The sequence below is a fragment of the Drosophila bipectinata genome, chromosome 2R, assembly GCF_030179905.1.
Source record: "Drosophila bipectinata strain 14024-0381.07 chromosome 2R, DbipHiC1v2, whole genome shotgun sequence".
NCBI classification, from domain to species: Eukaryota; Metazoa; Arthropoda; class Insecta; order Diptera; family Drosophilidae; genus Drosophila; species Drosophila bipectinata.
This window is the reverse complement of record NC_091737.1, coordinates 25,129,050-25,157,044: the sequence shown is the minus strand read 5'-3', so window position 1 is coordinate 25,157,044 and position 27,995 is coordinate 25,129,050. Positions and strand designations below refer to the sequence as shown.

Below are 27,995 nucleotides of genomic sequence, written 5' to 3'. Positions count from 1 at the left end.
GTTTATAATGTAATTAATTTTCTTTTTCTCTGAATCTGTTTCTTTTTCATTTCTTGCTTGTTTAAATTTTCTTGCTTTTGCGTTTTTTAAGTGTAAGTTTCATTTGTTTTTAATTTTCTTAATGTTTTTTCTTTTTTTCATCTTATCCTTCTTTATGTTGGTTGTTTTTTGCTTAACTCTTTGTTGTTGTTTTTTTGTTGTTTTTGTTTTTTTTTTTTTTAAGATCTTTTACTGGGGTCCATAGCAACAGCGTGGCGCGATGTTATTGCGCTCAGCTACAGTCTTCGTCAACATCTTAAAAAAATAGAAAGGCTTAAAAAGAAATAATTTAACGCTTCACTTCGATGTCATCATAGTCACGAATTCTGCAATAAAAAGGAAAAAAATATGAATTAGTAAAAACATAATCCATAAAAGAATCAATCAAATTGGTGAATAAAAAGCTCTTTTTTATATCCAATATTCCATTAACATATGTAATTATCTAAAGAATTTACACATCACAAATCAAGTGGCGAAAATAGCCGAGTGCTGTGCTGTCATTAACCTTCTACTAATTTAAGACGCCAATTAATCAATATCAAACGAGCATTACACCGCAACAACAATCACACCAACAACACCGAAAGCTAATCAATAAGACAAACGAGCAAGTCACGAGATGTCTGAAGAGAACGAACGCCAAGGAACACAAATTTATTGAGTGCAAAGACTCAGACAGTCAATCGCCAGAGATTATGTTCCTCTCTTGCTTTCCTCGTCCAAAAATAGAAAGCAGAGGATGCTGCGGCAGCCGGCGGCAACGGAAGCAGAATGCAATAAAGACATTGCCTTTGCCGCATTTTTTTGCAACAAAAACAAAAAAAAGGGGCAAGGCAAGGATGCTGCATCATCGAGTCAATCAATAGGTGACAATACAGAGGGGAGAAGCCAGAAGATAAAGCCCTCCCGTGCAGCGAGTGCTTGTCGGTGCATGTCTTGGTGTCCCCAATTTATCAGGTGTTTGCCTGTATCTATTTTTAAGAGGATGAAAATTCTGTGATGGTAATGCTGCTGCCGCCTCTTCTGCATCTGTTCTCGTTGATTGCACTTCTTCTTGGGCGTGTTGGGTGACTGCATTTTTTGAATATTTGAACAAGCGACAAGGAATGACTAACAGAGACAGCACTGCACTCGAGTGGGTGTTTATTTGTTTGGATTTTCCCCCCAAAAATTAATAAAATAAGTTCAATGGAATGAAGAGTCGACTACCCCCGTTTGCTTTTTTTTCCTCCTTTTACAATCCAATATAATCTAATCAGGAAACCTGTCTGGGGGCTTTGGAAACCCGCTTATCAAGCTCCTCTGGCAATTGCTATCAAACTTTTTGGGAAATTTTCCACATTTATAAGACGGTTATGCCAAGCTGCCACTCGAATTGGCCGAAAACACACCTTTTCTAATAAAACGAAAACCTTTTCGTGGCCCGCAGTAAATGCCTTCAGAATAAAACGTTATTGGCAAAGTTGGGGCAACGCCCGGAAATGGGCTAAGCTCTAGAAAAGAAAATGACCCCCACAGGGGAGCCTTGACATTTGACCAAATGTAAATGCAGCAGTTTTGATTAAATCTAGGTCCTCTAACAGCAGTCGCTTATGCCAGCCACGCCTCTCAGCTGACCACTAGGAAACACCTCCTAGAAACATACGCTTTTGGAACCAATCGAGAATTATGGAGCGTGAGCAGGATTGTAGCAGCTTTCTTCGAGGGTTCTTTTTAGATTTAAGAAAATTAAACTATTATTTAGCCTTATTGACTTGCAACTATTCCTGCTGCCTTGGCCAGTAATAAATATATATTTTCAGCCAATTTTCAAGCCCCCACTGGCCCCTCTCATTACGTCGTTTGGCGTTTTTGTGGTTCTGCTGTTTATCTTTCGTCATTTTGTTTACATTCGCGAAACTAACTTGTAGCGATCTTTTTGTATCTCTGAGGTTGTTTTATTTTTATAATTTTTCTTTTTGTTGGCTCTCACCTTCCTCACAATTCCTCATCTATGCCCTTCCCTGAGGCCCACTCTGGCAGTTTTGGAATTTGTTCATTTAATTTGTTATTCTTTATATTTTGTTAAACATTTTATTTGATTTTGGACTTGTTCTTGTTCAAGAGTACATGTAGAATCCCCAATTTTTTATCTGGCAAGAGGCCAAAGTAAGCCTCATCTCATTCCCAATATCTTTCTCTGCAGTATTCATTGTTTGCGCCATATAATTTTCACTTGCAAAATTACCAGAGAGAGTGGGCCGTGCCGGGCCGGGCCGGCAAGACAACAATAAAGACTTTGGTTAATTGGCAATAAGCAAAATGGCAACAATGCGCATTTTATATTTACGTTAATGCTGATTCTGCTGACTGAACAACCGGCCAGGCCATGCCAGGCCAGGCCAGGCCAGGGAGATTCACGCTTCTATATTCCCCGCCACTCCCTCTTTCTGCTGTGCTAGGGAAATTAAAGAATATTGCACAATATTTATATATTTTATTTTAATTGTTGTTTCCCACTGCTGCCTTGTGCCCCGGCCGGTTAATCATTTAAGAGCGGAATTTACGCGCGACATTTATTTTGGCTTTTAAAAACATTTCAATTTCGGCGTAAGGAAAGTGGCGAAAGGCATAAAAAATACTGCTGATTGGGAGCAGAAGAAAAAAAGTAAAATGAATGCCAAGTGATGTATCGCAGGCCGTATATTCTTTTTTTTTGAATATATCGTGCCGAGTGGCGAGTAGCAGGCTTGTTATCACCTGCTTTCCAAGTAGTTCTTACCAAAGAACCCACCTTTCCCCAGAACTACAATATCTGACAGTTCTAAGTGGCAACAGTGTGTTCAAGTGGCATTCCTATTCAACTAATCCCCTCTATTTTATCAATTTTTATTCGCAAAGTATACATTTTTTTTGACAGAAAATTCACTAGAACATCATCTAGATTCTAAAATCTGCCAAATGATCATTTGCTAGATTGTTTGGAAACCTTTTCGCTATTTTTATGTATTTTGTTCATAAATTACTTGTGATTAATCTATTTGATCCGAGAAATGTTTGCAGCGTTAGCCAAAAACGATTTCTATTTGAACTTGAAGACTATATGTATGGTGTACTATACGGTAGACCCCTATGTATATGTGGTATATGTAGTGGAAAATACTATTCGATTTTAATTGCTACTTTTTCCCGGTTTTTTCCCCCCAATGGCACAACAAAAGGAATTTTCTGAAGGTAGTGGGAGGAGGATATGCCTTGGAAGATGTGTTGAAAACCATGAGGATTTTTCTGGGTTTTGTGTGTGTTCTCAAATTTGTTCCAATTGTGTTTTGCTTTACATTTTTATTTTTGGAAAACTCTTATACCCTTGAAGAGAGTGTTATAGTTTTGGATCAAAAGGATCACCTACCTACAATCTGCCAATCTTTTTTAAGGTCTCTCATTTTAAAAGCTATAGACTTTTCTTTCCACCTTTTATTAAGTGTCGGAATAATCAAGATTATAATTTAAAGTTTTAAAGGTTAAAAGGTTGGGACTTTCTATGAATACCTTATCTGGTTAACTGATCCGACTCTACAAAGTGTTATTTGCACCACCATTTAGCTGCACCAAGGGTATACAGCTTTGGCTATGCCCCAAGTTAGCTTTCCTTTTTTGATGATCATGTTTTGGTTTCTCTTCCTCTGAGATCAGTGTGCTTTTGCTCCTCAATTGAAAAATCAATTTTCGAGCAATTAAAAAACTCACAAGGAACACAAAAACATGAACATTTTTCAAATAAAAACTCAAAGCACATGGCACATGGCACAGAGATATTTATTGGCAGCAAGTGAAAATAGGTATTACTTTAATGAGTCAGTGAGAGCGAGAGATGTGCTCAGACGAGAGATCATGTGAATTGGCCATATGACACAACACGGCCAAGTGCCAATTGTGACTCAAATGTAATGCCGGTGATTCAATCAGAGGGGCCAGGCCAAGCACAACCTGTGTTGTTTTGTTTTAGTTTCTTGCCAGGCCAGGTGGTGCAACAACAGACAGATCCAATTAGTGGCCAAACACGCGACCCTAATGCTCGGCAATAAATGTGAAAATAACGTAAGCGACACCCTAGACACCTTACAAAATCCAAGGTGTTCGGCATGCAAATTAGTTGTCACCGAAATAAAATGGCAAATAAAATACCCTGAAGAAGTGCCTGAAGTTTTCTCATTTTTTTGAATAAAGTATTGGAAATAAAAAGAGAGCTTTTTACGACCCGTACTGCATGTTTCAACTCACCTTCGTAATTGACCTGACCATCACCATCGATATCAGCCTCACGGATCATCTCATCGACCTCCTCGTCTGTGAGTTTCTCGCCCAGATTTGTCATCACGTGGCGCAACTCGGCCGCGGAGATGAAGCCGTTGCCGTCCTTGTCGAACACTCTGAAGGCTTCTCGGATCTCCTCTTCGCTGTCGGTGTCCTTCATTTTGCGTGCCATCATTGTAAGGAATTCTGGGAAGTCAATTGTACCATTGCCTTTGGTGGGAGGGGCGGAAAAAGAATAACAATTAATTTCGTTGCATACTTTTTTGGGTTAGGATTACGGGCCCAAGACTCCCAGACTCCCAGACTCCCGGACTCATCATCAATTTAAATTGCTCCCCGGGCGTTATAATAAATTCAAGTCAGGGATAAGGCCACCAAAGCATTTCTCTTCATTATGGCAAAGTTTGCTCATCATGGCGCGGGGTTGGCCCCGGGGCTGTGTACACTACTTAGAGCCTGCCTGCCTTTTTGGCTGTTCGCCACCTCCAACCTCCGACCTCTAGGTTTTCCCGACAAATCCCTGCCAGCTATATAGTCGAGCATATTTTTATATTTGCCTAAGCCCCAAACAAACTTTTTCGCCATCCTCCTCACGTGTATGCTGGGTGGCAGCACCTTTTCCTATATACTGTGGGAGATAAGTCCGCCTAATCCCGTTTTCTGTTAAATCATTCTCCATCTCAGATCTCAGATCTCGGCCAAGTGGAATGAAAATTTGTTAAAGAATTTATACAAATACTTTCTCGAAAAGAAGTGGTTGGTTTAAACGAAATTCTTGTTATACTAATTGAAAAAGTTTCGAGTTTAAAGTTGAGAACTATTCCTCTTATTGGGGGTGCTTACGGCTTACGTAAAAAGCAGTAAGAACTTTTGGCCTTAATTGTTATTGACTGACTTTTTCGAGCCACCATCTCGGCCAGGCATCGCAGCGAGCAAGGAAACACAGATCCTTTTGTCCATAAAAGTGTTTTTTTTTGCAGTTTGCCGGCTCATGGTCCTACCCTCAAAACCAAATGGAGCGTGCTTCATTCTGGCCATCATTTTGTTTCTTGTGAATTGAATGTGCTTTTTATTACTTTGCTTGAAATGGGTTTTCCCTCTCCCCCACCCGCCCCTCAAAAGAGAAAACTTTCCATATATGATTGCTTCAAAAATAAACACACAGACAGACAGGAGCAGTTCATGCTCGTATGAACTCTAGTTTCAAATGTTTTCCCAACAGCCATTTAGATTTAATGGCCAAGATGGGTTACTATTGTAGGCCCTCGGTCCCAAGATACCGAAAAGTTGAGCTAATAGTCTCAAAGATTTTTCAAAAACAAATAAATAATTTAAAAACTCAACACTCAATAGATCTCGATTCGATTCCAGAAAACAAAAACCTAATTGTACTTTTTGGCTAATATAATGGTTATTATTCAATATGCTGGCCATTTGGCCATCGAGGGCCAAGAATATTTTTATTTTCAAATAAATATCGACGGGTGGCTGTAGTTTATTTCGATTTTTGGTTTGGTTGCTTGTTGTCTTGCCTCCGTTTCTGTTTATGATTCTATTTAAAACATTTGACGCGATTTTCTGTTGCTTTTGGCTTTGTCGATAGGATTTCCCCCAAAAACCGAGAAAAAAAAACAAAATAGATCTGAATACCAAAATACCGCCACCGCCGCCTCACGAATCATTCAGAAAATTTGTTGCCATTTTTGTTAGACGCTTCTTAGACTGGTCCCGAACAACTACTTTGACGAACCCGTCCGTGAAGCTTCATAATCATGTTCGTAGGATCGTTGGTAATCATGAAGATGGCCCCGTGTCTGGCGGGGTTCTTGGTTTCCATTACGGCTCCCGCCACCATTCGGCCCATGTCCCCCCTCGATGTTCAGCGATTCGCAACGTTTCGTTCAAAATTTTGCAGACAATTTAAAATTTTAATAAGAATTCTAATTTTTTTTTTGTTTTTTTGCTTTGCTGCCTCTGAATGCTAAATTTAGTGTGAGGAGCATCTTCCATGTCTTCTTATAAATACAGTAGAACCTTGAAGATGAAGTTTCTTGGGGGTTTTCGGGTTTGGAAGAGTCTAGAGAGGTGGGTGGATAGTCTTAAGAGTCCTCTTAGACCTTAATTATTATTGATTTTCATTTTATCAAGTTGCAATTGTAATGCTGGTATTCCCAACCGAATAATTGCGGTCATTTGCATTCAGTTCGGGCCGGGCCATCGCCGTCGCCAGCAAAATGTTAAGTAATGAATGTTTAATGTTTCCGTCAGATTTTTATTCCGCCCGCCGCGGCAGCAACGTGAGTGGGACATGTGAGTGGGTGACAGCCTGCAGTCAGTGCATTCTGGCCATCATAAATTAAAGCCAACAAAGAGGAGCTATTTGAAACAAACTGGAAACTTTTCGACACACATATGCATCCAAATGCCAGGCGAATAAAGTTGCAAACTGCTGGAGACTCCCAAGTGGCGACCTCGTATTCCTAGTTCGCCCCCCACCACCATTTGCAAAACTATTTTTAGCTCTGATAAGCAGTTAGTCGAGGGTCCTTTGGACCACCCTCCCGCCCAGCCTCCTCCCCACTTTTAAAGGCGCCTGCGCCTGACTGAGTGTGCAGGATTTTGCAGATTTCGTCCTGGATATTTTCGACAACACTTGCGCACTTAAAATCCACGTGCAAGCGCAACAGCAGCAGTAACTATGTGCTGCGGAGGGAAGGGATTCAGAAGGCCCAGCCAGAAAAGGATATAGGGCGGGGACGCTGCCTACAAAAGTTATGAAAGAATAAACTTTCCTACAGCTACTGGGGACTTGTTACGCTTTTCCAAGGATACCAAAGGGAGTTTCCTATTCAATTTGTATAGAGGTCTATTCCCACACAATCTCGCTATATAGCTTTTGAGAAAATATATAGAACGAGGCATTTCTAAAACAATTTGTGGCGCGCGGCGCCTGTCGCCCGATTTCCCCTCAATTCAGAAATAAAATTGATTTTTATTCCCGACCGAAAAATTTGTTTTCGTCTGATGTTACACTTAGAACTTGTCCCGGACTCTGGGCTGACCGAACAACCACCTTTTGTCCGAAAAATAAATATTAAACACATTAGAGAATGAAAAAAATTCTGACAGCAACGGCTGCCAAAGACACGACACGAAAAAGAGCCAAAATATTTGAGACGTCTATTTTTAATGCCTATGACGTGTTTTTGTTTCATATTTTTAGCCAAGAAATGATTTTCATTTTTTGTTTCTTGTTTCCGAATGTGTTTCGAGCCCATTGTTGTTTGTCGCCGAGAACATTGGTCTGATCTATGTCTGTCTAGCGGTGAGAGAACGTCCACACGAATGAGAGGGATTAGGCTCAGAATAGCAATAAGATTGGGGTCTAAAGGGGTTATAACCAGTTCTAGCAATGCACTGCCCAGGAGTCTTCGGAGGGAGGCCCTGCAATGCCACTTTGTTACTTACCGTCGGCATCGACCTCGTTTATCATGTCCTGCAGCTCTGCCTCTGTGGGATTCTGGCCCAGGGAGCGCATGACCGTTCCCAACTCCTTTGTTGTGATGGTGCCATCGCCGTCTTTGTCGAATAGCGAGAATGCCTCTTTGAACTCGGCGATCTGTTCCTCTGTCAGCTGATCGGCCTGCAAACGGAAAACACATTTTAGATCAGCTATTCAAAATTTTAAGAATATTTTTAAAAAAGTCAGTACCATTTTAAATTCAGTATACTGTCCAACGGTATACAAAATAAATATAATACACCTACTACCTAACGTTCAATGTCGAAACCGGGTTTGTGAAATACTTTTCAACGACGTCTCGATCTCGATCCCGAACTCGATGCCATTTCAATGTCAACATGGAAAACTACCCAAGAATACAATTGGGAATAACAAAAGACTGGAAAAAGGAGAACAATTGTGTTTAATTTGAATAATTTTGCGTATTGTTTGTACGCCAGAGTGCCAGAGCACGTTCAGATACAATTGTATCTGTATCTATGCACCGGTATCTTTCGGAAGAGGTGTTAAGTTTCCGCTGAACCAACAGAAACTTGACGTCAGCGACTAAATAAACACAAGAAGCCCGTCCAGGGAGACGAAGACGATACCCAACACCATTTCGATTTTTTTTTGCTGTTTTTTATGGTTTGACAGGCGACGTGCGAGTCGTCAGTCTTGGGAGCCGCAAAACCTAGCCGAAAAAAGGAAAAACTCTATGAAAAAAACAGGTGTATAACCTGGCTTTCCAGCGATACTACACAAGGCCTGTTTCGACTGCATATCGGGGCAGTAATTATTATTAATCACGAGCAAAACTGCCTGATAATGGCTTGGTGTATAAGTACAAACTATTAAAGTCATTTCATGATCCCCGGGCATTAAATCATTGGCTTTAGTTTATAAATACCTCAGGGCAGGGCAATTGAAACTTAAAGGTTGCCAACTACATAAAGCATACTTTCCCAATGCAGATATCTAATCATTTATGGAAGCCCTAATCGGGGCTGCGACATGTTGGTCAACCTTTATAGACAACTTCCGTTGGCAGAGGTAAGCCGGCCAAAGCAAGTAGGTTGGAAGCAAATCAGCAATTGGCATTGGAATTATAGCGCCCCACCGCCGAACCGCCTAACCCTTATCTAATCGCATAATTTTGGTAAATTTAAACAGCAAATACGAGTAGGACGGGTTGGTAGTACTGTTTGGGCCACAATTTGTCGCGTTGGCGTTGGTTCAATTGAATTTGCTCAGCTTATCGCTGCAGATAAAGCGGGTGGGGTTATGTCATTGGCGACCGTGACTAAGCTACTAGCAACACCCACCGAAAAAGCCCCCACAGATCCCGCGAGTCGATCCAAAAAGGCTGATTGGAAGTGCTCTCTCTTTAAATGGCGACAAATGCAAACAGCAATAACAACAACAGATCCATTAATGGCTAATCGAGGGGAGTGGGTAGGTGGGTGGGTGGTGGTTAATGCCTAATTGGTAAGCCATTAGTATGCGCAATCAGCCACCCTACAGACATCACGGGGTGGTGTCAGGGGTAATACTTCAGGCAGGCTTTAAGAATATTCGTATCAGACCTCAGGACTCCTACAGAGACTCTTTCTGATATATTTATTTTATTTTTTATATGTGAGTCATGTATGGTATCTTATGACCTCACCATTTCTGACAAAACAGCAAACTTTCCACAAACACACAACTCTTGAAAAAGATAACAAAAGAAGTACTGCAATAAAAACTCTATAAAGGGAGTTTCTTCTCGAAACTGGGTATAATATGATCTATTCGACTGTTATTTGAAATTCCAAACTGGTCGGAATTGTAAAGTTTGTGTTATGGCCAGGTTTGCCGGCTTACCGTTGATATGTCTACACAACATTTCGCCGGTGGCAACCGGTTTGGTTGGGTTAAGGTTGGTTTTATGAATGGCTTTTGGCTACAACTTCAGCGCGAAAGGAACTGTAGATCCAAACCGCTGTGCTAAATGAGCAATAAGCTCAGATCATCAAAGCTATTCATCATACACCACATGTTTGATGTATGGTCGATGAAGTCAGACTAAGAATGACTCACATTTGATTTCTATTTGATATTTCGATAAAAAGATTCACTCCGGAAGTACACAAAAGTCGGAAGATCAGTTACCGATTCAAATTGTTTGCTTGTTTGGGCCAAGTTAGCAACAAAAGCTGAATCAGAGAAACAAATTGGGCACGTAGAACGATTTATTTTAATTAAAAGCTGTTTGCATTCTGCGTGAGCTGTAAAAATCGCTAATTAAATTAAGCGACGCCAGATGAGACCCGAGAAAGGGGGCGGGCAAGGAATGTCAAGTAGATGATGAAGAAGATGGGGCTTATGGGTGGTGGCAGGAGGCAGAAGAGTCGAGGCTTCTTATCAAAAAGCACAAAGGCAGAAAGCCAAATAGAAGAAACGGCATAAAGCGGACGCCGAAGAAGGCGACAAGAAAATTGGATTATGTGGTTAAGCGGCGTCTAGCAGGAATTTTTCTTCATTTGCAGCCGCCCCTCTTTCGGGCATTTCCCCATCTCCTCGTCCCCCCGGCCCCCATTTGGGCCCCCAACCGTTCGCCTGTTCCGTTACAATAAAATTCTTGTGCGAAAAGGCAAAGTGGAACAGGCAGCCGCCAACACACACACACACACGCACGCACACACTCTCGCCGAAACGCACGAACATGGGGAGCCGAACGAAGACGAAGGCGAAACAGCAAAATAACCGCAATGCGGCAAATGAAACGGTTATGGAAGAAAACAACAAAAGGCAGTCGCCGATAAAAGTGCCAAACGCGAAACACACATTCGAAAAGAAACGGTAAGAGAGTGAGAGAAGGCGAAACTGTGTGAAACGGTTCAGAGCGAAACGGTTTAACTGAGCGCTGCGCAACCAAACGCAGAGAGCCTATAAAAAAGAGAGAGCAAGAGAGAGACATTCCGCGAAAAGAATTTTTTCAGGGCGACTCTAACCTCACTTTTTGCGGCCAAATATGCGGTAAATAAAAAATACAATCAGAAAGCGTAAATAGACGAACAGCTAGCCAAAAGGGAGAAGGCGAAGACCCGGCGATTCTGTTGTTCATCAATATTCACACATTTTCCACTGATAAGCCACAAAATGAAGACCGGAGAGGTGAACTGTCAGAGAGAGGAGGGGTGTTGGGGCTTGTGCCGGGGGACCGCTTAGGGTCCCTAAGAGCATTTTCTATAATTTTCAGGGATCTTGAAAAATGGCTGATAAAAGTGGCGATGGCAACGCGTGTGCCACACATAATGCTCAACAAATTTGGCGAAAACACATTTGATTTATGACTGCACACCGAAAAATTCCCTTGGGAGCCAGTGATGAGGTGAGACCAACCGAGGTGAAAGGGGAATGGTTTGAAAGGTGTCCGCTTGAGATGCTGATAAGAATTTCCACATTTTCACGCCTGATTGGATTTCGTAGAGGGTTGGGTTGGATGATTCCACGAGCGTCATCAAATTAATAATACATATATGGCGTCGACCTGATCGAGAGTTAATATTTCGCGTGTGCGCCAGCCTTGGAAAAATTATTTTGACGAGTGACGTGACATGTGTGTAAATTCTTGCTATTGACATTGGCCATTTAATTGTACTGCTTACTTTTTTTTCAACCCAACCTCTCGGTTAAAGTTCAAACACATCGATAAGGGTGTGAGTTGTGTTCTTGTTTCTTATTATACGTGTATGTATTTTTTAAAATCATATAAACCTGTTTTTTTTTTTTAATTCTCGCCCCAGGAGTATATTTTTGGGGTGCAAAATGTAAACGAAAAATTTTCGGGGACAGCTGCTTTTCGACGGGGTGTTATATGCCTAAGTGTGTGTGTGTATGTGTGGAAAGCCGTTAAAACCATATAAACAACATCTAATTGGGAAGCCGCCCCAAATGCCCACCAAATGCTCTCGCTCGCTCTAATGGTAATTACCCTGGGGGTCGCTGGCTGACTTTGATTTTTCGCAAAAACTGTGTGGAAATTTCAATGGAAATCGGCCCGGCCACACGTTGTATAAACAGAAATAAAGATGCACATGTTTTTCAGCAGCCAGAAGAAGAATATCTCCATAAACTTACCATTTTTGTAGGTGTTTTTTCTGTTGTTTTAGCTAGGTGACGAAGTTTAATCCGCTGCTACTGCTGCTGGTATGTGTGAGTGGAATTACGGAACGCGCGTTAAACTTAATATTTTACTAATTAACACACTGCAAAGATGAAGAAGAAGATTGGGGTATTGGGTGAACTGGGATTTCTTTATTTTTTAATTTTTTCTTGGGGTGTTGTACTAAGGAAAAAGACAAAACTGCCAGCTCGGAAAAAGAGCGTCTCTTGGCGAATCGGTACAAAAAATATGACAAAGCAACAGCAGGGTCGCCGGACATAGCGGCAGACGCTTTTTTTCCTCGCCGTGGCAGTTTCTTGAATTCTGTGTTTTTGTTGCTGGCCGAATTTAAAACAAATTTTCGCCTTGCGTTTCTTTCTTTTTTGTGGCTTTCATTTGGTTTTTTTTTTTTGTATTTTTTTTCATCTATTGTGCGAAATATGCCAAACACACGCGCGCACACGGCAGAATTCTCGTTTATATAGTAGATATGTGGCGAGGAGAGCTAATATATATGAGTCGCTCGGATTCGGATTTTATACAGATTTTTGTTTCATTTCTTTTTTTTTCTTTTTGCTCGTTTTAATATATTTTAGCGTTGTGGATTTTTTTTCTTTCTTATTTTTTTCGGTACTGCAATATATGGCTTTTTCGCGGAATTCGGCGAGGCAGCTCCTGCTCCTGGGTGTTCTTGTTGTATTCCTACCATATGTAAGATTTAAAAACTAAAAGCTATGCGCTGGCACCTTTATTCCGTAACGGTCGAGAAAAATTTTAAATTTTCCGAGTGTGATTTTGCTTTTATACCGTGGCTCTCTTTTGCTGTTCGCGAAGCAGCGCTCACAGCGAGAGAAAGCAGAGAGATTGTCATGGTCTTTGCCCTCTTTTCGCTCTCTCTGCGTTCGTTCGTTTTTATCACTCCGAGTACTGATTGTACCCTATATAACAGTCTTATCATATAAGCCCGAATTTGGTATTCCCGGTTAAAAGATGATTATGATAAGTGTTGATAAATTTCAAAATGGGACTATTTTGCAATGACATTTTTAGACAGCCAATGAAATGTACAAAGAATGACAAAATGTGATGTTTTCAGCTGTATTACATGCATAGTTTTAAAAAAAATATATATGTCTAATCGCTATTTATATTTATTTTTATTTTATTTTTAAGCTTATCATTAACAATCCTAGGAATCCATAAAGAGTATTAATTCGTCACTTGGTATTAGAACATTTCTGTGGGTTAACATTCTGCTTCGTTTTATATGGCAAGAGAGCCAACCGGGCGAAACGGGAACGTCTCTCTCTGTTTCGGCTATGTTAACTGGAGGCTCCTATGTTAAAGTGATGTTATTAATAAAATATTATCTTACGAATTTTAAAGGTTAAAAATATAATAAATTCAGTGGTTTTTGGTATTATATATGTATATATGTAGAAAAAAAATGTGCCTTTAAATGGTTCTTGGAGTCGCTTAGAAACTATTTACATACATATTTAAAAACCTACGATCGTTGGGTTGCGCAGGCGCAGTGTTATAAAACGTTGAAAGACCGTCAGAGCTTAGGTGCATCATAATAAACCAAATTTTTGATAAATTGTCCCTTTAATATTAAAAATCAAAAAAATAAAACAAATATTACTTTGATTTATGCGCTAAATTTTTCGTCAATATGTTATTCCTCTTCCTCTTCTTCTTGTTGACTCTTTTTTTCTTGACCTTTCTTACTAGGCTGCTTTTCGTTCGAAAAGCTGGATAAGCTGGCGTGGAGCAATCGCTTGGTGCTATAAAGATCACCACTGCTGGCCCTCGGATCCCGCTTCCGTCCCGCAGCGTCAATGAGACTGCGGGTGGTAATATAGGATGACGGCCTCCGTTTCTCTCCACGGGCCTGCGCTTCCTCGCGCTCAATGTCGCGTCTCTCGGCCAGGGATAGACGAGCTGTGCGCATCCTCCTCTTCACCTCTTCTTCCTGGAAATCGCTGTCGTCAAAGGCGGTGTCCGCCACCGGATGCTGGGCCATGCCCTTTCTCATGTAGTTTTCCAGTTCCTCGTCGGTCATGTTTTTGGTCTTGATTAGCTCGGTGAAGGCCATCTTGGCTTCCAACTGCTTGGCCTGCGATCGTTTCAGTCGGTAAAAGTCCTCGCGCTCAAACTCCTCCAACTCGCCCTGGATGTAGTTGTAGGTGTTTTGCAGAATGGGTATCACCACGTGCTCTAGGGCATTAACTCTCATGTTGGTCTGACGCGAGGCAGCCTCCAGCATGCGAATCTGGTATTCTAAGGAGGCCACTTGGGTCAAGCTTTTCAGAGCTTCCAAATAGGCTTCACGAATCCGGTTAACCTGTATTCCTCCGCAGCTGAGTCCTGCCAGGGGAAAGGCACCTCCGCCCTTGGACTCCAGTTCGAGAACGTTTATGGTCACGCCCACGATTTTCTGTTGAGTGCGACGAAGATATGTGGTTGCCACCCTGCTTGAGCCCACCATTTGTGGCTTGAAGTCGGTGCCCAGGAGATTGGCCTTCGCCATTGAGAATATCGCCTCCCGAATGCTGTCGTCCGCCAGCTCATCCATGTCACCAAAGTTCTTTTTCAGATCCCGGAGCTTCATGTCGATGGCGTCGCGTTTTCGCTTCAAAAGGTTCACTCCTCGCTTTCCGGCTGCCACGCGATGCTTCATGAGCACCGAGTTGGCGCGCGAGGGAAAGATTGGCAGGATATCACGTTTGGCCATGGCAAAGGCGGTTTTAGAATTTCGGGATTAGGCCAAAAGTCAGGAAAAACTGACGTAACTACAATTTTGAGAATTTTGTATTGTGTTGAACAATTTGTTCTGAACTTTCAGAGTTTGTTGACAGTTCATTTCAGTAGTTTTAAGTTAAATTTAGATATTTTAATAAATTAATTAATTATTAAATAGAAAGGCTTCTGCTTAACATGAATTTATTTCCTTCGTCAACTACATACATACATGGACGACCATGTTTATCACCGGCCATGTGGCTTGGGAAATTAATTCATTAGGCAACACTGGATCTATACAGTCTTTCGTTTTATGGCCAGTTAACTAGTCAAATATTTTAATATAATATTAAATAAACAAAATAGAAAAGTTAAATGTCCTAAGCTTAGTTGCATAATAAAAGAAATATATAGACTGTTTAGTGTTTTGTGCTTCATTTGTAGATGGGAAACTTTTATCGTTGGACAGCACTGGACCTTACTTCCGGCCCCTTTGGGGATGCGTGCGGCCATTACAATGCCGAATATACGAACTTGGTGCGCTGGCGGCCATTCCACTGGGGATGGCCACATTGGACATTGGCCATTGGACGGCGGTTTTGCGCATTTTCCAGCTGCTGTGCGATGTTCACTGTGCGCTTTCCTTTGCCGCAGCGAATTGTCGCAATGTGGCGCCGCTTGGTGCAACGCAGCCTTGGCGCATTTCACATTTGCAACGCATGCCAACAAGTTAAGTATGTTAACCTCTGGAAAATTAGACATGCCAAAAGTGATGGCCCCGGGGGAGGAGGAGGGGGAGCGGGAATTGGTGCGGGTGTGGGGAGGGGAGGGGTCTAGGTAACGAAAACGAAAATGAAGTAACAATGCAGCAAACATCGGGCCAGGCCAAAAGGGCGTTGTAGTTGTCGTTGTCGTTGTCGCTGGCGACGACAGCAATGCGCCATTTTTCGTTCTCCCCGCAAGACATGAAAATTCGGCTCGTCCTCTGTCTTTTCTCCCCTCATTCTTCCTCTTTTTATGCCAGTGAGTGTATGTGTGTGTGTGTGTTGGGTAAACATTTTCTCTCTTGGATTTTCGCAATCGCAGAGGAAGCCCTACCAAGCCGCCCTCGCCACCGGCCCACCCCTTGCACCACTTCCATGCGTTTGTTCAAAATTTATCGCAATTCGATAAGAAATCAAATGACATTTCGTTAGATTCCAACTTTTGGAAATGACTTTGTAGTTGATTAGCTGTATCTGATAAGCTTTATTTTTGTTAAATGTGTCTCCTTTGTATTTTTAATTGGTTTATCCTTTTAAGGCTAGTTAAACCGTTGGCTTTCTCTTCTGCAGGACAATCTGTTTGTCCTCGTTTTGGCAGTAAAAACAAATGTGTATTCCGGATAAATGCTAAGTAAATAACACATAATTGCAAGTAAACATTTACATTTGCTCCAACGGGAGTATTCATTTGCATATAGGAATGAATGAGTCTAAAGCCCAACAAAATGTGCTACAAAAACTAACAAGTCAGTCTTTTTGTTGAAACTCTTTATTATTGTTGGTAACTCTACAAATGTACAGTTAAGTACAAACTAAAAATACAAATGTAGAGGTGTGTGTAAACTAGAGAAGATTCACTATTTCCCCTTCTTGCCCTTCTTGGCCATTCGCTTGTTCTTCTTCCGCTGCTCCTTCTTCCATTTGCGCCAATATTTCTGGATCTTGGCCGCCGCCCGGTTCATCATGAAAATCACCAGTTTCTGCTGCTGGACACGACGCTCCTCTTCCTCTCGCTTCACCACCACGGCCTTGTAGACGCGCTCCTCCTGGCGGTATAGGACCATGAATTCGTCGAGGGCCTTCTTGGCTTCCAAGTACTGGTCCTCCTGCTCTATGTTCTCACGCATCTTCTCGCCCAGGCTCACATCATACTTCTTAAGTATACTTTGAAGTTGCAAAAGAAGCTTGTTTCTGTGGTGTTTTAAAAATTAACAAAAAAAATAAAAATTGTATAAAATATAAGATTTTTTTATACTTTTCACTTCTCAATTCCATCTCTTCACGCAGATGCTTGTGGGTCATCTTTTCGTAGGCCTCCCGGGCGGCGTTCAGCTCTTCCTCCAGCTCCTTTTGTCGGTCCAGGCTTCCCTTGTGGTAGATTCTCATGGTCCTGTTGCACTTTTCACTGGAGGAATAAAATACTGAAATTCTTTTTTAAATAAAGTTTTTTATAACTTACATTTCGTTCTGAATAGCCACATTATTTTGCCACTTCTTGTTGGCCAAGTCCTCTTCTACCTTCATCAAGTAGATGCCTTTGGCGGCCGTCTTCCACTTTCCAATAACCTTCTGAAAGGCCAGACTGGCCTTAAGCTCCTTGATTTTCTTCTGAATATCGACGTTTTGATGGTAGATGGCATGCAGCTTTCTTTCCTTGGTAATCTCGCTTCGGGAGGATCGATGGAGGTGCATGTGGGCGCTTTCCAGGAGAAAGTGGAAGGCAGCTAGCAGCTGGCGATCGCGATCCTCCAGCGAGCGCATCAGATGCGGAAAGAACCGATGGATGCGGTGATTCACCAGAAAGAAGTCCACGATCCGCATGGTGGTGTGATCGTGTGGCAGCTTAGAGCGTCCTGTCTGCTTGCCGAGGTATTGGATCATGTTGTCGATGGGTTCGAGGACTTCCTCATACCGAGTGCCCTTCAGCACACGCTTGAGCTCCTCGGGATTCTCCAAGAGTTTCGGAATGATCATTGCAATCTTTATGCGCTCCATGGACATCTGGAGCATTCGCTCCACCCCCTCCAATCTCACCAGACGTTCGGCAGTTTTATCTGAAGGGATCTATTACTCTCTATTATTATCTTCGAATCTGAGCTGGACTTACCCATTTTGTATTGCAGTTTTCACAGATCTTGAAAGATTCGATTTTTTTTCCCCTTAAAGGATCTAAATATTATGTATTTCCATTAGTTAGTTTAGAATTTTATTTAATCGTAAAGGTTTTTTCTTGTTTTGAAGATGTTTGTGTAAAGAGGTTTGGAATTGCCCTAAATAAACGCTCAAAATCAAAGTCTTGTAGTATTCACTTGGAGTGTTTTTGAAATGGTTTTCTTTTTATATGTTTTTCAGTATCTTTGTGTCAAAGTGCTACTGTGTTCTGAGCCTATTTTGTTTGTGTTTTTAATACCGCAACAAAATTGGTTACTTTGTTTACAAAAGTTGCCTGGTAACACGATGGAACGTGTGGAATTGAACACATCCCGATCAAGGACCAAGTTTTCCCAGTCATAAACAAAGAGGTATATTTTCCTTTTTTTGGGAAGGGCCCGCCCAAGTTTTGAATGGTACTTTCATGGCATTGCCTGCTAAAAACTTTCGCCAAGTGCAGCCGTCGACAATAGTGGTGGGCGGTGGGAGGTTGGGTGGTTGGGTGGCGGTTGAGTGGCCATGTCGCATTATGTCAACTGGTGTGGCATGAATGAAATCTGCAGCAGCAATACAAACGTAGAAACAGTCCTGCAGGTGGAGGTAGAAGGCTGGAAGAGCAGCAACTACTTGAAAAAAGAAAACCATGAGAGCATGAAACGAACTTATGAATGCAGAACAATAATCCTGAGGCTGTGAGGGTGGTGGTAGAAGCTCCTCGTTCAGGCGGAAAATCTAACTAATGAAAATAGCTTGAAACAAATAACCAAAAAAGTAGGCAATAGCCCGTGTACCAAATACTTGCGAATATCACATATACGCAATGTTGTACTGTGAATAAGTAGTGATATTTGGTTTTATTTTAAAAATCTCATATGGTAACAATTATTATTTAATTTAATTAAAAATCCCATTTTTAATTTAAATTTTATTTCTTTACAGATTCCATTCCCATTCACACTCCATTTCCATGACGTTTCCTCTCTTTCCACCTTTCCTTTCAATTTTCCCGGGTGAAAACGCAACAAGTAAGAAGAAGCATCTGCCAAAGCAGCGAGGCCAACAGTTTCCAGACCAGCAGGGCAACAAGGATAACAAAAACAACAACAACACCAACGAAGGTAGCGATGACAAAAATGAATGGCGAACATTTGCTGAAAACGTCGCAACCCCCTTCTGCCTCGACTCTCCCTCACTCTCTCTTGGCCATCTTGCTCATACATACTCGTGAAAAAAAATATGCTCACTTGTCTGCGTAAAATGCTGCAATGCGAACCAGTGGGAACAAAAAAAAAAAGAAACCAAGAACCAGAAAGGAAAATAAAATTGAGAAAGAAATAATATTTGTTGTTGCTGATGGCTGGTAAGAAAAACGATGAACGATAGATGAGCCAACTAGCCAAAATGAGAGATAGAGAGAGCAGGAGGCCAGAATGAAAAGTCAAAAGAAATGACGCATAAGCGTGGCTGGGAGAGTAAATAGGAGAGCGTCTCAAAGGACTGTATGCAGCAAAATGGCTTCTGCAAGGCGAGAGGCCAAGCTAAAGAGAGAGTGCGCCTGAGAGTATGCAGCATTATGAGCTAAGGCCACTGCTCCCTCACATACGTAACAGATGGCCATGTAAAGCGCCACCGCAGAACCACGCTAATGGTACTGCAAAGAAGGAGCAGGCCAAAAGCCAAAGCCCTAACGTAGCTCTCTCATTTAGCTCACTTCGTTGTTGCTCTCTGGTGGCCCATATTCGCTCAGCTGAGCCCGAGCTAAGCCGAGCTGCATGCTTTTACCGTTAACCGCTTGGTGCTCGCCATTTACCGGTTCGGGCCGTCTGGCCCTGGCTCATTATGTTCCGTTGCCTTGGTTGTATATTTTTATAGTCCTCACTTGACTTTGTTTTTTTTTTTTGCTTCTACTACTGCTGCTGCTACTTCTCGTTTACCTTCTCCTTGTACATACCTCTTGGGTTCTAGCCTTCTATCTACATTTAACAGAAAAATGTCGGCCCGTTATGCTTGGCTTGGCCGCATTGCAGCTATAAATTTGTTTGTGGTTCACATTTGCCTTGGAAGATTACTTTTGGGCATAGTCGCAGCTCTAAAAGGAGAAGGGAAAGGAAAGCAATGTGGAAAGGAGGAGGGGAGCAGATGAACAAGAGAATACCACGGAACAATGGACTCAAGGAAAGGGAAACGAGAAACAAGAAACAACGACAAACTAACTGTTTTAATGGGTGGGTGGATGGTACATGGTGTATGGTGGATGGAATGGGGCGGAAACCCCATAAAGAACCTTTCTGAGAAAGTGTTATTATAATGCTCGGTCTGCCAACGGGAAGGTCAGGCTATTGGGTCTCGCCAGCGGAAACTAAAGATATGAATGCTCATGGGTTTTCCTTTTGAAATGGCAAGGGTTTTTCACGATAAAATACAGATTAAGACGCAAAGCAAGAGCCTTGGAGGGAAAAACAGGCGTTTCTTTTCTTTAATTTAAGAACCAGGAGGATTTTTTTGATAATAAAGGATTTCTGGTTAGTCTAAATTATGCAATTCCTAGGAAACCGTGTTATCTCAAAATGGGAAACGGGTCGTATGAGTTATATTACTTGATTTTATAGTTATATTGTATTTATACTGCTCTAAATATCCTTTAAAATTGTATATCCAGGTTAAAGTACATACATATTAAAGAAAAAAAGGATACCTTTTATTTGTATAAATTGTACGGTTATTTGTATAAATTAGGTAGCTAAAAATCCTAACTTTCATGTAAGTATCCTTATGAGAGTGCTTTCCTCGATAGAAAAATAGGCGATAGCCGGAAAATTCCTCTCCGGAGAACAGTTATAGTTTCCTTTTCCACGATTCACTTGTTCTCGGAAAGCATTCAGCATTGCCGGCCAGGATCCATTTCGCCAGGCACCTGCCTTTGTCACCTGAGCAAGGACGAGAGGAAGCGCTCACATTTGGAAATGAAGTGGTGCCCAGCTTGATTCCTTGCCCATTGAATCTACCGCCCACCTGGACAAGCTTCTACTGAATTTTTCATGGCCTTTTCTCATTTTTTTTCTGTTTTTTTGGACAATATTTTTTTTGTCCTTAGTGGAGAAGGTTTTGTTTCTTGCCTCGTTTCCGTTTGGCAGTTACACTTTGGACTTTAGTTTTTGGCTTGTTCGGAGGCAGTCTGGCATGTATTCTGAGTTGGTAATGTTGGGAGGTTTTTTTAGACCAACTTGCACTCAAGTTGCCCCGAGAACTTTTGGCTTTGGCTTCCGTTTGGTTTGACTTGCCAACCTTCTCTGTAATTTGAATTTTTTGGACTGTGAAGCGAGTGACAGAACAAAATGTCGTGAAGGCAGTGGAAAGAGTTAACTTGGCTAATAAAGTGAAGCCATCCAGGTTCCTGCACAACTTCTCCTCTTCAAATTTTATGCTATTAGAAAAGTTTTAGTTCCTCTGGGTGCACATTTTTTCATCCTACTTTTTATCCTTTATTCTTTTTGTTTTTGGGTTAATTTAATAAACTAGCAAAAGTTACAAGATTTAACTTTTGTTACGCTTGGCAACAAACGAAATTGAAATTCTCTCAGCAATCCTACATATTTTTAGGATTTCCATTCTGGGTTTCCCTATAATACAATTAAATGCAGTTCGGATAAAGCTTTAATGGTTTCGAGAAAATATTTATTCCATTGTCGTAAATTTTCCGTCTAGGTTGTACATTTTCGTCACGAGTTTTGCTGGCTAGAGCTTCGGTTCAATTTCAGGTTGTTGGCTACTTAATTGTAACACAGTCGGAATATTTTATTTCATCTGTATAGGAGCACGTGCTGACTATCAGTCGGCTAGGATCATCTCCAAATATTATACATCTTATGTATTTTCTGTTTGACCAAAGTCAACAATAAATGACAAAATGGCCGCACGTGCAGAGTTGCCACGCTTTTATTCTCTATGTACTCTCTGTCATCATCTTTCCCTGTTTCCCGGTTTCGTGTTTAATTTAGGCCAGAACAGCAAATGTCCTGGCCGGGTGATTGATGAGACTGCGTACCCGCAGAAAATACAAAAACAAACAAAAATGTAACGATAAACAAAAATTCACTTGTTAGCGGTAAACCCAAAAACGTTTACTTTCCATTTGCCGCGGATTCTTGGGGAAAGTCTGCCCAAGTCTGTGAAAATCTCTGAGGAGCAAGTTAATAAATTGTTTGCTGTATTTGTTGCATTTAGCGCCTACACAATATTCGCTTTTCCAAACTTTCTAATGAAGTCGCCGTGGGAGAAACCTTTATCAGGTTTCCTCTACTGGCTTAAGTACAGTGATGCTAATGTTAATATTTTTGAGTTTTAAGATCGTATAAATATTGATAAGTCGATAAATTTTTTACAATTGCAACAGAAAAAACTCTTTTTACCAATATATGATTTAAGATATTATTAATTTAATATTTTATTTAGTATAACATAAAAACAATCCCTTACATTTTGGCTCAAATTTAAATATTTATTATTCAATTCTTAGTTAAAGACCCTAAAACATTTCTTTGATGTTTTTTTTTTAAAGTTATACTGTGTCTTACAGGCTGAGTTCTTCATCAGGCTTTCTCTGCTTTCTCTCAATTTCATTTTGGTTCTGCATGCAAGGCACGCAAATTTGTTGCCAATAAGCAGGCGAAAACAATTTTTATAAGACTTGGCTGGGAAGATGACTGGATTGCCATAGGGGATGTCCTTTTTCCTGTGCGTGCTGCGTGCGCTTCTGGCCTGCTTTTTCGACTCCTTCTCCTCCAACTTCCTTTTCTTTCCATTCTTTTTTCATATTTTTTGGGGAAGTGGTTCTGAGGGCAAGAGACCCTGGAGTTGCTTAGCTACTTCGGCCCCGGATCCAAAATGTAGGTCATGTAGGCGGGAGCGCAGCAGCGGATAAAGTGAGAAAGAGAGAGAGAGAGAGTAAGACTAGGAGAGTCATACTCACACACTGCCAAAATTCATTATATATACACAGAAAGCCAAAGGAGTTGTGGGGACAGAGAGAGATAGATGCAGAGAAAGAGAGAGGGGAAAGCAACACTGTTTCCCCATGAATTCTTTAGCATGGGGCTGGAAGTGGGCGTGGCATGGCCAGGACATGTGCTTTATTATAATAAAAATTTCATTAGAAAATTGAATGTTGACGTGTCGCATGTGCCACACTTCCTGTTTCCCGTTCTACGCTTTTTCCGCACATCATACCATAAATTTTGGATTAATTTATGGCATTTAATGCGACTAAGATTAATATACAAGGTTTTTAGGGAATTTTCTGAAAATTTACCATCAGTGGGTACAATAAACTTTTCAAAGGCCAGCTAATCAAATGACCACTAACTTTTCCACTCAACTCCCGCCGTCTGACAGCGGTCACACAGTGCGTATACGCGATGTGCGGGCCAAAAGGACCGCCATCAGTCCGGCAATCCCTGCCCCCAATCATCCTAGACAAATGAGGGTCCTTGTCAATATGAGTAATAGCTCATCAAAGTTTCATTTTCATCCTTTTTTTTTGTCATCCTTCCGATGCTTTGTTGCCTTTTCTCGTGCATGCAAATCATGCAGAGGAGCGCCAAGAAAATAAAATGAAATTGGTAACTTTCGACAAACCATTTAACCCGAAACTGAAAGTATGACAAGACAAAGTTTTATTTATGGCCAGAACGTGGATCGGGCGAAGCCCGAAAGGCACAAATGGTCTTGTAATACATTTAGTTAGTATATGCAAGCGAATATCCATAAGTATGTGTATTTTTGGTTGTTTTTGGGTGTTTTTTTCCTGTTTTTCTGTCACTCCCCTACGTAAAAGCAAAATGAAAGTTGTGACACATGCAATAATTTGATTTTGCTCGCAAATAAATCGTAAAGAGCGAACAGAATCGACCAAGTGCAAACAGCTGAAAATAAGTTTGTTTGGGGCCTGCTTTCGTTTTCATTTTCAATTTTCAACTTTTCCGGAGAAACACAGAGGAGAGTAACAAAATGAGGACCTGTTTTTGTTCCTCCACCTTGTCGTGCTTGTTGTGGGCGTAATGAGACAAAGGCCACCTCAAGCCGCCATGGAGCATGTTTTATCGATAATTCGTGAGTGCGACGCAGAAAGGACCTCCCCATCCTCCCCACTCGGCAACTTCTTCAACCTATCCCTTCGGTTGGTATAACAAACAAATGTTTTGTATGTGTCAGGCGCCGGTTTCCCTTATTTTCCTTTTTTTCCCTTTTTATTATTATTATTTTCTATTGTTTTTTTTTTGTTATCCTAAAATCGGTTTTTGCGGACGCGCTACTGACACGAAACTTCAGAAGAGAACACATACATATAGACCTCTAGATGGGATTCTTTTTTGGGAAGGTATTGACAGGAAATTGGAACCGGTGCTCCCCATACTATTCCCATAGCTTTGATGATTTGGGAGACGGGTGTCATGTTCGTGTCGCATGTATATTGCGCGCCAGAGGGACATGTGCCCCATAATCGTCCCATAAAGCTAAAAATAATATGAAATTTATTGCTGTAAATGACAAAACTAAATTTACATACGGCCTGTGTCTATGAACGTGATTTATTTGTTTATCGAAGAAGGGATTCAAACAATCGATTGATTGGCATTAAGTGGGCTATTAACTCAAAGGCTGACTCATGGACAAAAAAAAGCAAAAAGGAACCTGTGAATTGTCCTCAAAAGTATGCAATGAAATGTTAATTAATTAAAATTCTTTGCTTCTGAGGTTGAGTTCTGCCATAAGTTACCAAATTATTATTCAATTAGCGTGACAAACAAGTCGCATACATAATGCAGCAAAAGTGTTGGCCAAGAAGTGCAGGCCCCAAGACATGCAACCAAGAAACGGTCTTAAGCTTATTAATGGCAAATAAAGAGAATGGCCAAGAAGGGAAAACTGTGGGGAGCAACGTCGGGAGAAACAGCGGAAAATGTCAGCGCTGTGTCATCAGAAAGCGCATTAAACGGGCTTGGGATCTGCTTGGAAAACAAAGCAGGGAAAAAGTTAAATGAAAATGGAAAATAATTAGCCAACAACTGCAGTGGCAGTGGCGGCTGAGAGGAGGAGAGTGCAGAGCGAAGGTCTTTGCTCGGCTGGCTATAATTATATTAAAAATAAACTTTTTATATTTCATTTATTTTTATTGTTATGGGGCAGCCACTGAATGCTGACCTTGGGTCGACAAAAAAAAAGAGAAATGCATCAGTAGCAGCAACAAATACCGATAAGCATGCCATGCAATCCATTCGTATGGCATGCAATCCATTTAAAATGTCCAAACTAATGAAAGTGCGGGGCAGTTTCGTCCTAACATTATTTTTTATTTTTGTATTTTTTATTTGACTTGGCTCAAACATTATTCAGCCATGCATAGTTTTGGGCGGACAGGATTTATGGTAGGGCTTACGGACATGCAATATGCAATTTATAAGATTGTGTTCGGAGTTTTCCTTTCAAAGGATTTTCGGTACATTTTTCCATTAAATGGGTAAGCTAGGCCCTACAAGTTCTACTTTTGTAGAGTTTCAGTTTAAAAGAAAACATAACCAAGAACAGGTCCTTGAAAAAAACGCCGACTAAATCCTTTAGAACGTAACCGGAGCTTAAGCTCCAATTTATCGCAAGAAAAATGGAAAAGAAAGGGGCAGAGTGAGGTCAAAGGGCGGGCTCGACCTAGGGTTGCAAAGGTGCGATAAAAACGGCAAAAAACAAACACATGCAACTAAACAACAAATAAAAAAAACCAAAAGCTCCTTGTCAGTCACGACTTTGAAATACACTTTTCAGAATTATTTGCATGCCTTTTTATTGCAGAGCCAACAAATGGTATTAATAAGGTGGCGTACCTTATTTTTTTGCAGTGTTGTGTTTTTTTATTGGGGCGTAACTCACACATACATTTGGAGGCGGAACCTTTACAGTTTTATGTGGAAATGCAGCGAAATGAGCCCATGACATGACATGCCGACGCAACGCTGACATGGTAATGCGAGGAGCTTAAGTGGATAAGGGGGAGGTGGGGTGGTAAGGAACAGACACTGATAGAAAATAGGGAGATTTTTAGACAAGCTAAAGTTCAAGTAAATGTAAGGCTAGTACTTTCAATGCTGGAAATTTTTAGATTACTCTTAAAGCTAAATAAATAAAAAAAAAAAATTATTATATAAAAAGTGTAAGTTTTTCATATTTACATTTTTTTCTTTCAGTGATCTAGAAACCTGGGGGACTAGAGCCTTGCATGATGAACGAATAGACAGGAGACTGATGGCTCTGACGCACTGGAGAGAGGGAAAGAAAGTGGGGAGGGTCGGTTGGAAATACAAAAACAAAAATAAAGTCAGAGAAAGTGGCAGGCAGTGCGATAACTTTTCTACTTACAAATACTAACAATTTTTCTTACACCTCCTCGCACTCGGCACTTTTGTAATTGTACTTCTCATATGTTCCTGGGGTTGGGGTAATTATATAACGTGTTTTTTTTCGGCAAGTTCATGAAATTTGTATACCAAGGACAAGGTAATTAAAAATTTTCGTCAAATAATATCAATGTAGTGGGGCAGGGGCTTGTCAGCTGTATGATATCATCAAGTTCATGGTTAAACAATTAATTTTTGGTATTTAGTGGTATTTATGCATTAGTTGATTAGTTGAGGTCTGTCACCTGTCTGTTTGGGCGAGCAAACATTTGCTTTGGCTTTTTCCAACCAAAGATTTTGGCAAACAAGGCCCGAAAGCCAGAGTGAAACTCGTTTTTGGCCCAGTTAATGTTCTCAGCTATTTCACTTTCAGTTTAATTAAATATTTGCAATACCAAAACTGCTCAATTATAAAATCGGAGCGATTCATTTGACCCAAGGCAGTTACCATTGAACGCTTCCAGCGAACCAAGTGTCATTATGAAAGTCCTGGCTCTGATTGTGTCCTGCCTACTGATCCTTAATCTGGGCTCCCAGCTGGAGGCCAGACTGCTCCTGACCAACGGCAATGGCTTCTATTGTCTCTGGACCACAAAAAGGACATGCTCCAAAACCACTCCGGCTTGCGTTCGAATCGCAACGGACGCAGCTGCCACAACATTCTCGTGTAAATATTACAAGAGTCAGTGTCAGTTTCTGCTGGACACTTGCAAAGGCACCTCAAGTGAGTTTTAATAATTTGGAAATGCAATTTTCATCAAAGGTAGTTTTAATTAATAATTTCTTATGTTATATTTCAGTTTATGGCTTTGGCGACTCAGTTGATGCTCAAACGTATTGTACAGGAAAAAGTATAACTATTGGAAGCACTGGAGTCTGCACCTAAAACATTTTTTTTAAAACACTTTACATGTCACTTCTTATTACTATTCCAAACTATTTAAATAATTTCTTAATATAATTAATCTAAATTAATCGACTTACTATGACGGTTTATTATTTTAATAAAGTTATTATCTTATTGAAACCCCTTTCATTTCAACGGAACTTAAAAATAAAAACTAATGGAATCTAGACGCTGATCAAATACATTTATGATTCATTTTAACGAGTTTGAGAGATTTTGCAACTCGTTTGGGTTTTTATGGCTCTCACAGATACACAGATGAGTCTCTGTGTGTGTTGGCCAAGTTGCGTCTTCTATTTTTTTCTACTATTTGGTTCTTTTAATTGCATTGGCATAAATCGCGAACGAGTAGGGGAGAAAGTGAGTAATCTGGGGAAAAATTATGGTTATGGCCACATACACACACTCTAACACACACACACACACAATCATGCACGCGGACAATGTATATTTATGGAGCTTCGCTTTTTAGTTTGCAATTTTCGGCCATTTTTCTTTTTTGGCTTCTATTTTTTGCGGAAATGGCGAACGCCTGCGGATGCAATTAGAATGGCTCACACAGGGCACTACACTTACACTCACACATTCATTTTTATGGCTTAAATATAGGTCATTGCAAAACATTTTGGCAACGAAAGTGAACATTTTTTGCATAATTTTGGAATAAATCTCATTATTAATAATGAAAATTCTCTAATTTGTCCAGGAATTTGTAGCCATAATATGCGAATGCGGTGTATTGAAATCGTATTGATAAATTACTTTTTGTTCATTGATGGCTAAGATCGATAAAGAACTACCTTTTTATGCTTTAATCTATTTTAGAGATTTAAAAAAATAAATGAAACAAACATAAAAAATTTTAAAAGCTTGATTTTTATATATTTTTGAATGGTTAACCCCTTCTTATAATTATGGGAATCACATTCGACGAGGATGAGGTTGAGGATGTGCCCAGAATGGAGGACAATATGTTGGACCATCCAGAACCGGAGGA

General features: G+C 40.8%; 4 protein-coding genes across 7 annotated transcripts; 1 reads left to right on the top strand and 3 right to left on the bottom strand.

Moving 5' to 3' along the window:
- Positions 1-13: 13 nt before the first annotated feature.
- On the bottom strand, positions 14-12,818 carry Cam (Calmodulin). Of its 3 annotated transcripts, none has more exons than XM_017231759.3 (5): positions 12,734-12,818; positions 11,963-12,090; positions 7,804-7,978; positions 4,303-4,545; positions 14-365 (listed from the first exon to the last, which is right to left on the bottom strand). In XM_017231759.3, the coding sequence occupies exons 2-5, from the start codon at positions 11,963-11,965 to the stop codon at positions 337-339; spliced, it is 450 nt and encodes a 149-aa protein (XP_017087248.1). In that variant the 5' UTR covers positions 11,966-12,090; positions 12,734-12,818; the 3' UTR covers positions 14-336. The 3 variants fall into 3 exon arrangements, with proteins under 3 accessions (XP_017087248.1, XP_070134252.1, XP_017087249.1); XM_070278151.1 differs by lacking the exon at positions 12,734-12,818 and adding an exon at positions 12,694-12,717; XM_017231760.3 differs by lacking the exons at positions 11,963-12,090; positions 12,734-12,818 and adding an exon at positions 8,048-8,184.
- Positions 3,584-26,995, top strand: LOC108118724 (uncharacterized). 2 transcript variants are annotated; one of them, XM_070278152.1, is made up of 3 exons: positions 3,584-4,119; positions 26,465-26,815; positions 26,892-26,995. In XM_070278152.1, exons 2-3 carry the CDS (start codon positions 26,572-26,574, stop codon positions 26,975-26,977), a joined length of 330 nt encoding a protein of 109 aa, XP_070134253.1. In that variant the 5' UTR covers positions 3,584-4,119; positions 26,465-26,571; the 3' UTR covers positions 26,978-26,995. The 2 variants fall into 2 exon arrangements, with proteins under 2 accessions (XP_070134253.1, XP_017087004.2); XM_017231515.3 differs by lacking the exon at positions 3,584-4,119 and adding an exon at positions 26,103-26,191.
- On the bottom strand, positions 13,577-14,857 carry Vha36-2 (Vacuolar H[+] ATPase 36kD subunit 2). Its single transcript, XM_017231567.3, has one exon. The coding sequence runs from the start codon at positions 14,722-14,724 to the stop codon at positions 13,666-13,668; it is 1,059 nt and encodes a 352-aa protein (XP_017087056.2). The 5' UTR covers positions 14,725-14,857; the 3' UTR covers positions 13,577-13,665.
- LOC108118763 (dynein regulatory complex protein 10) lies at positions 16,250-17,882 on the bottom strand. Its single transcript, XM_017231558.3, has 4 exons — positions 17,604-17,882; positions 16,956-17,550; positions 16,752-16,901; positions 16,250-16,687 (listed from the first exon to the last, which is right to left on the bottom strand). The coding sequence occupies exons 1-4, from the start codon at positions 17,605-17,607 to the stop codon at positions 16,354-16,356; spliced, it is 1,083 nt and encodes a 360-aa protein (XP_017087047.1). The 5' UTR covers positions 17,608-17,882; the 3' UTR covers positions 16,250-16,353.
- Positions 26,996-27,995: the final 1,000 nt, after the last annotated feature.

What these genes read in the sequence shown, in the direction of transcription:
- LOC108118724 (XM_070278152.1), top strand. Translation starts at nt 26,572, where the DNA reads ATGAAAGTCCTGGCTCTGATTGTGTCCTGCCTACTGATCCTTAATCTG. An exon ending in CACTTGCAAAGGCACCTCAA is followed by an intron (nt 26,816 to 26,891) that starts GTGAGTTTTAAT and finishes GTTATATTTCAG; the next exon opens with TTTATGGCTTTGGCGACTCA.
- LOC108118763 (XM_017231558.3), bottom strand. An exon ending in GTGGCTATTCAGAACGAAAT is followed by an intron (nt 16,902 to 16,955) that starts GTAAGTTATAAA and finishes TTATTCCTCCAG; the next exon opens with TGAAAAGTGCAACAGGACCA. An exon ending in ATGGAATTGAGAAGTGAAAA is followed by an intron (nt 16,688 to 16,751) that starts GTATAAAAAAAT and finishes AAAACACCACAG; the next exon opens with AAACAAGCTTCTTTTGCAAC.
- Cam (XM_017231759.3), bottom strand. An exon ending in AAACGAGGTCGATGCCGACG is followed by an intron (nt 4,546 to 7,803) that starts GTAAGTAACAAA and finishes CTCCCACCAAAG; the next exon opens with GCAATGGTACAATTGACTTC. An exon ending in TGGTCAGGTCAATTACGAAG is followed by an intron (nt 366 to 4,302) that starts GTGAGTTGAAAC and finishes TTTTTATTGCAG; the next exon opens with AATTCGTGACTATGATGACA.
- Vha36-2 (XM_017231567.3), bottom strand. Translation starts at nt 14,724, where the DNA reads ATGGCCAAACGTGATATCCTGCCAATCTTTCCCTCGCGCGCCAACTCG.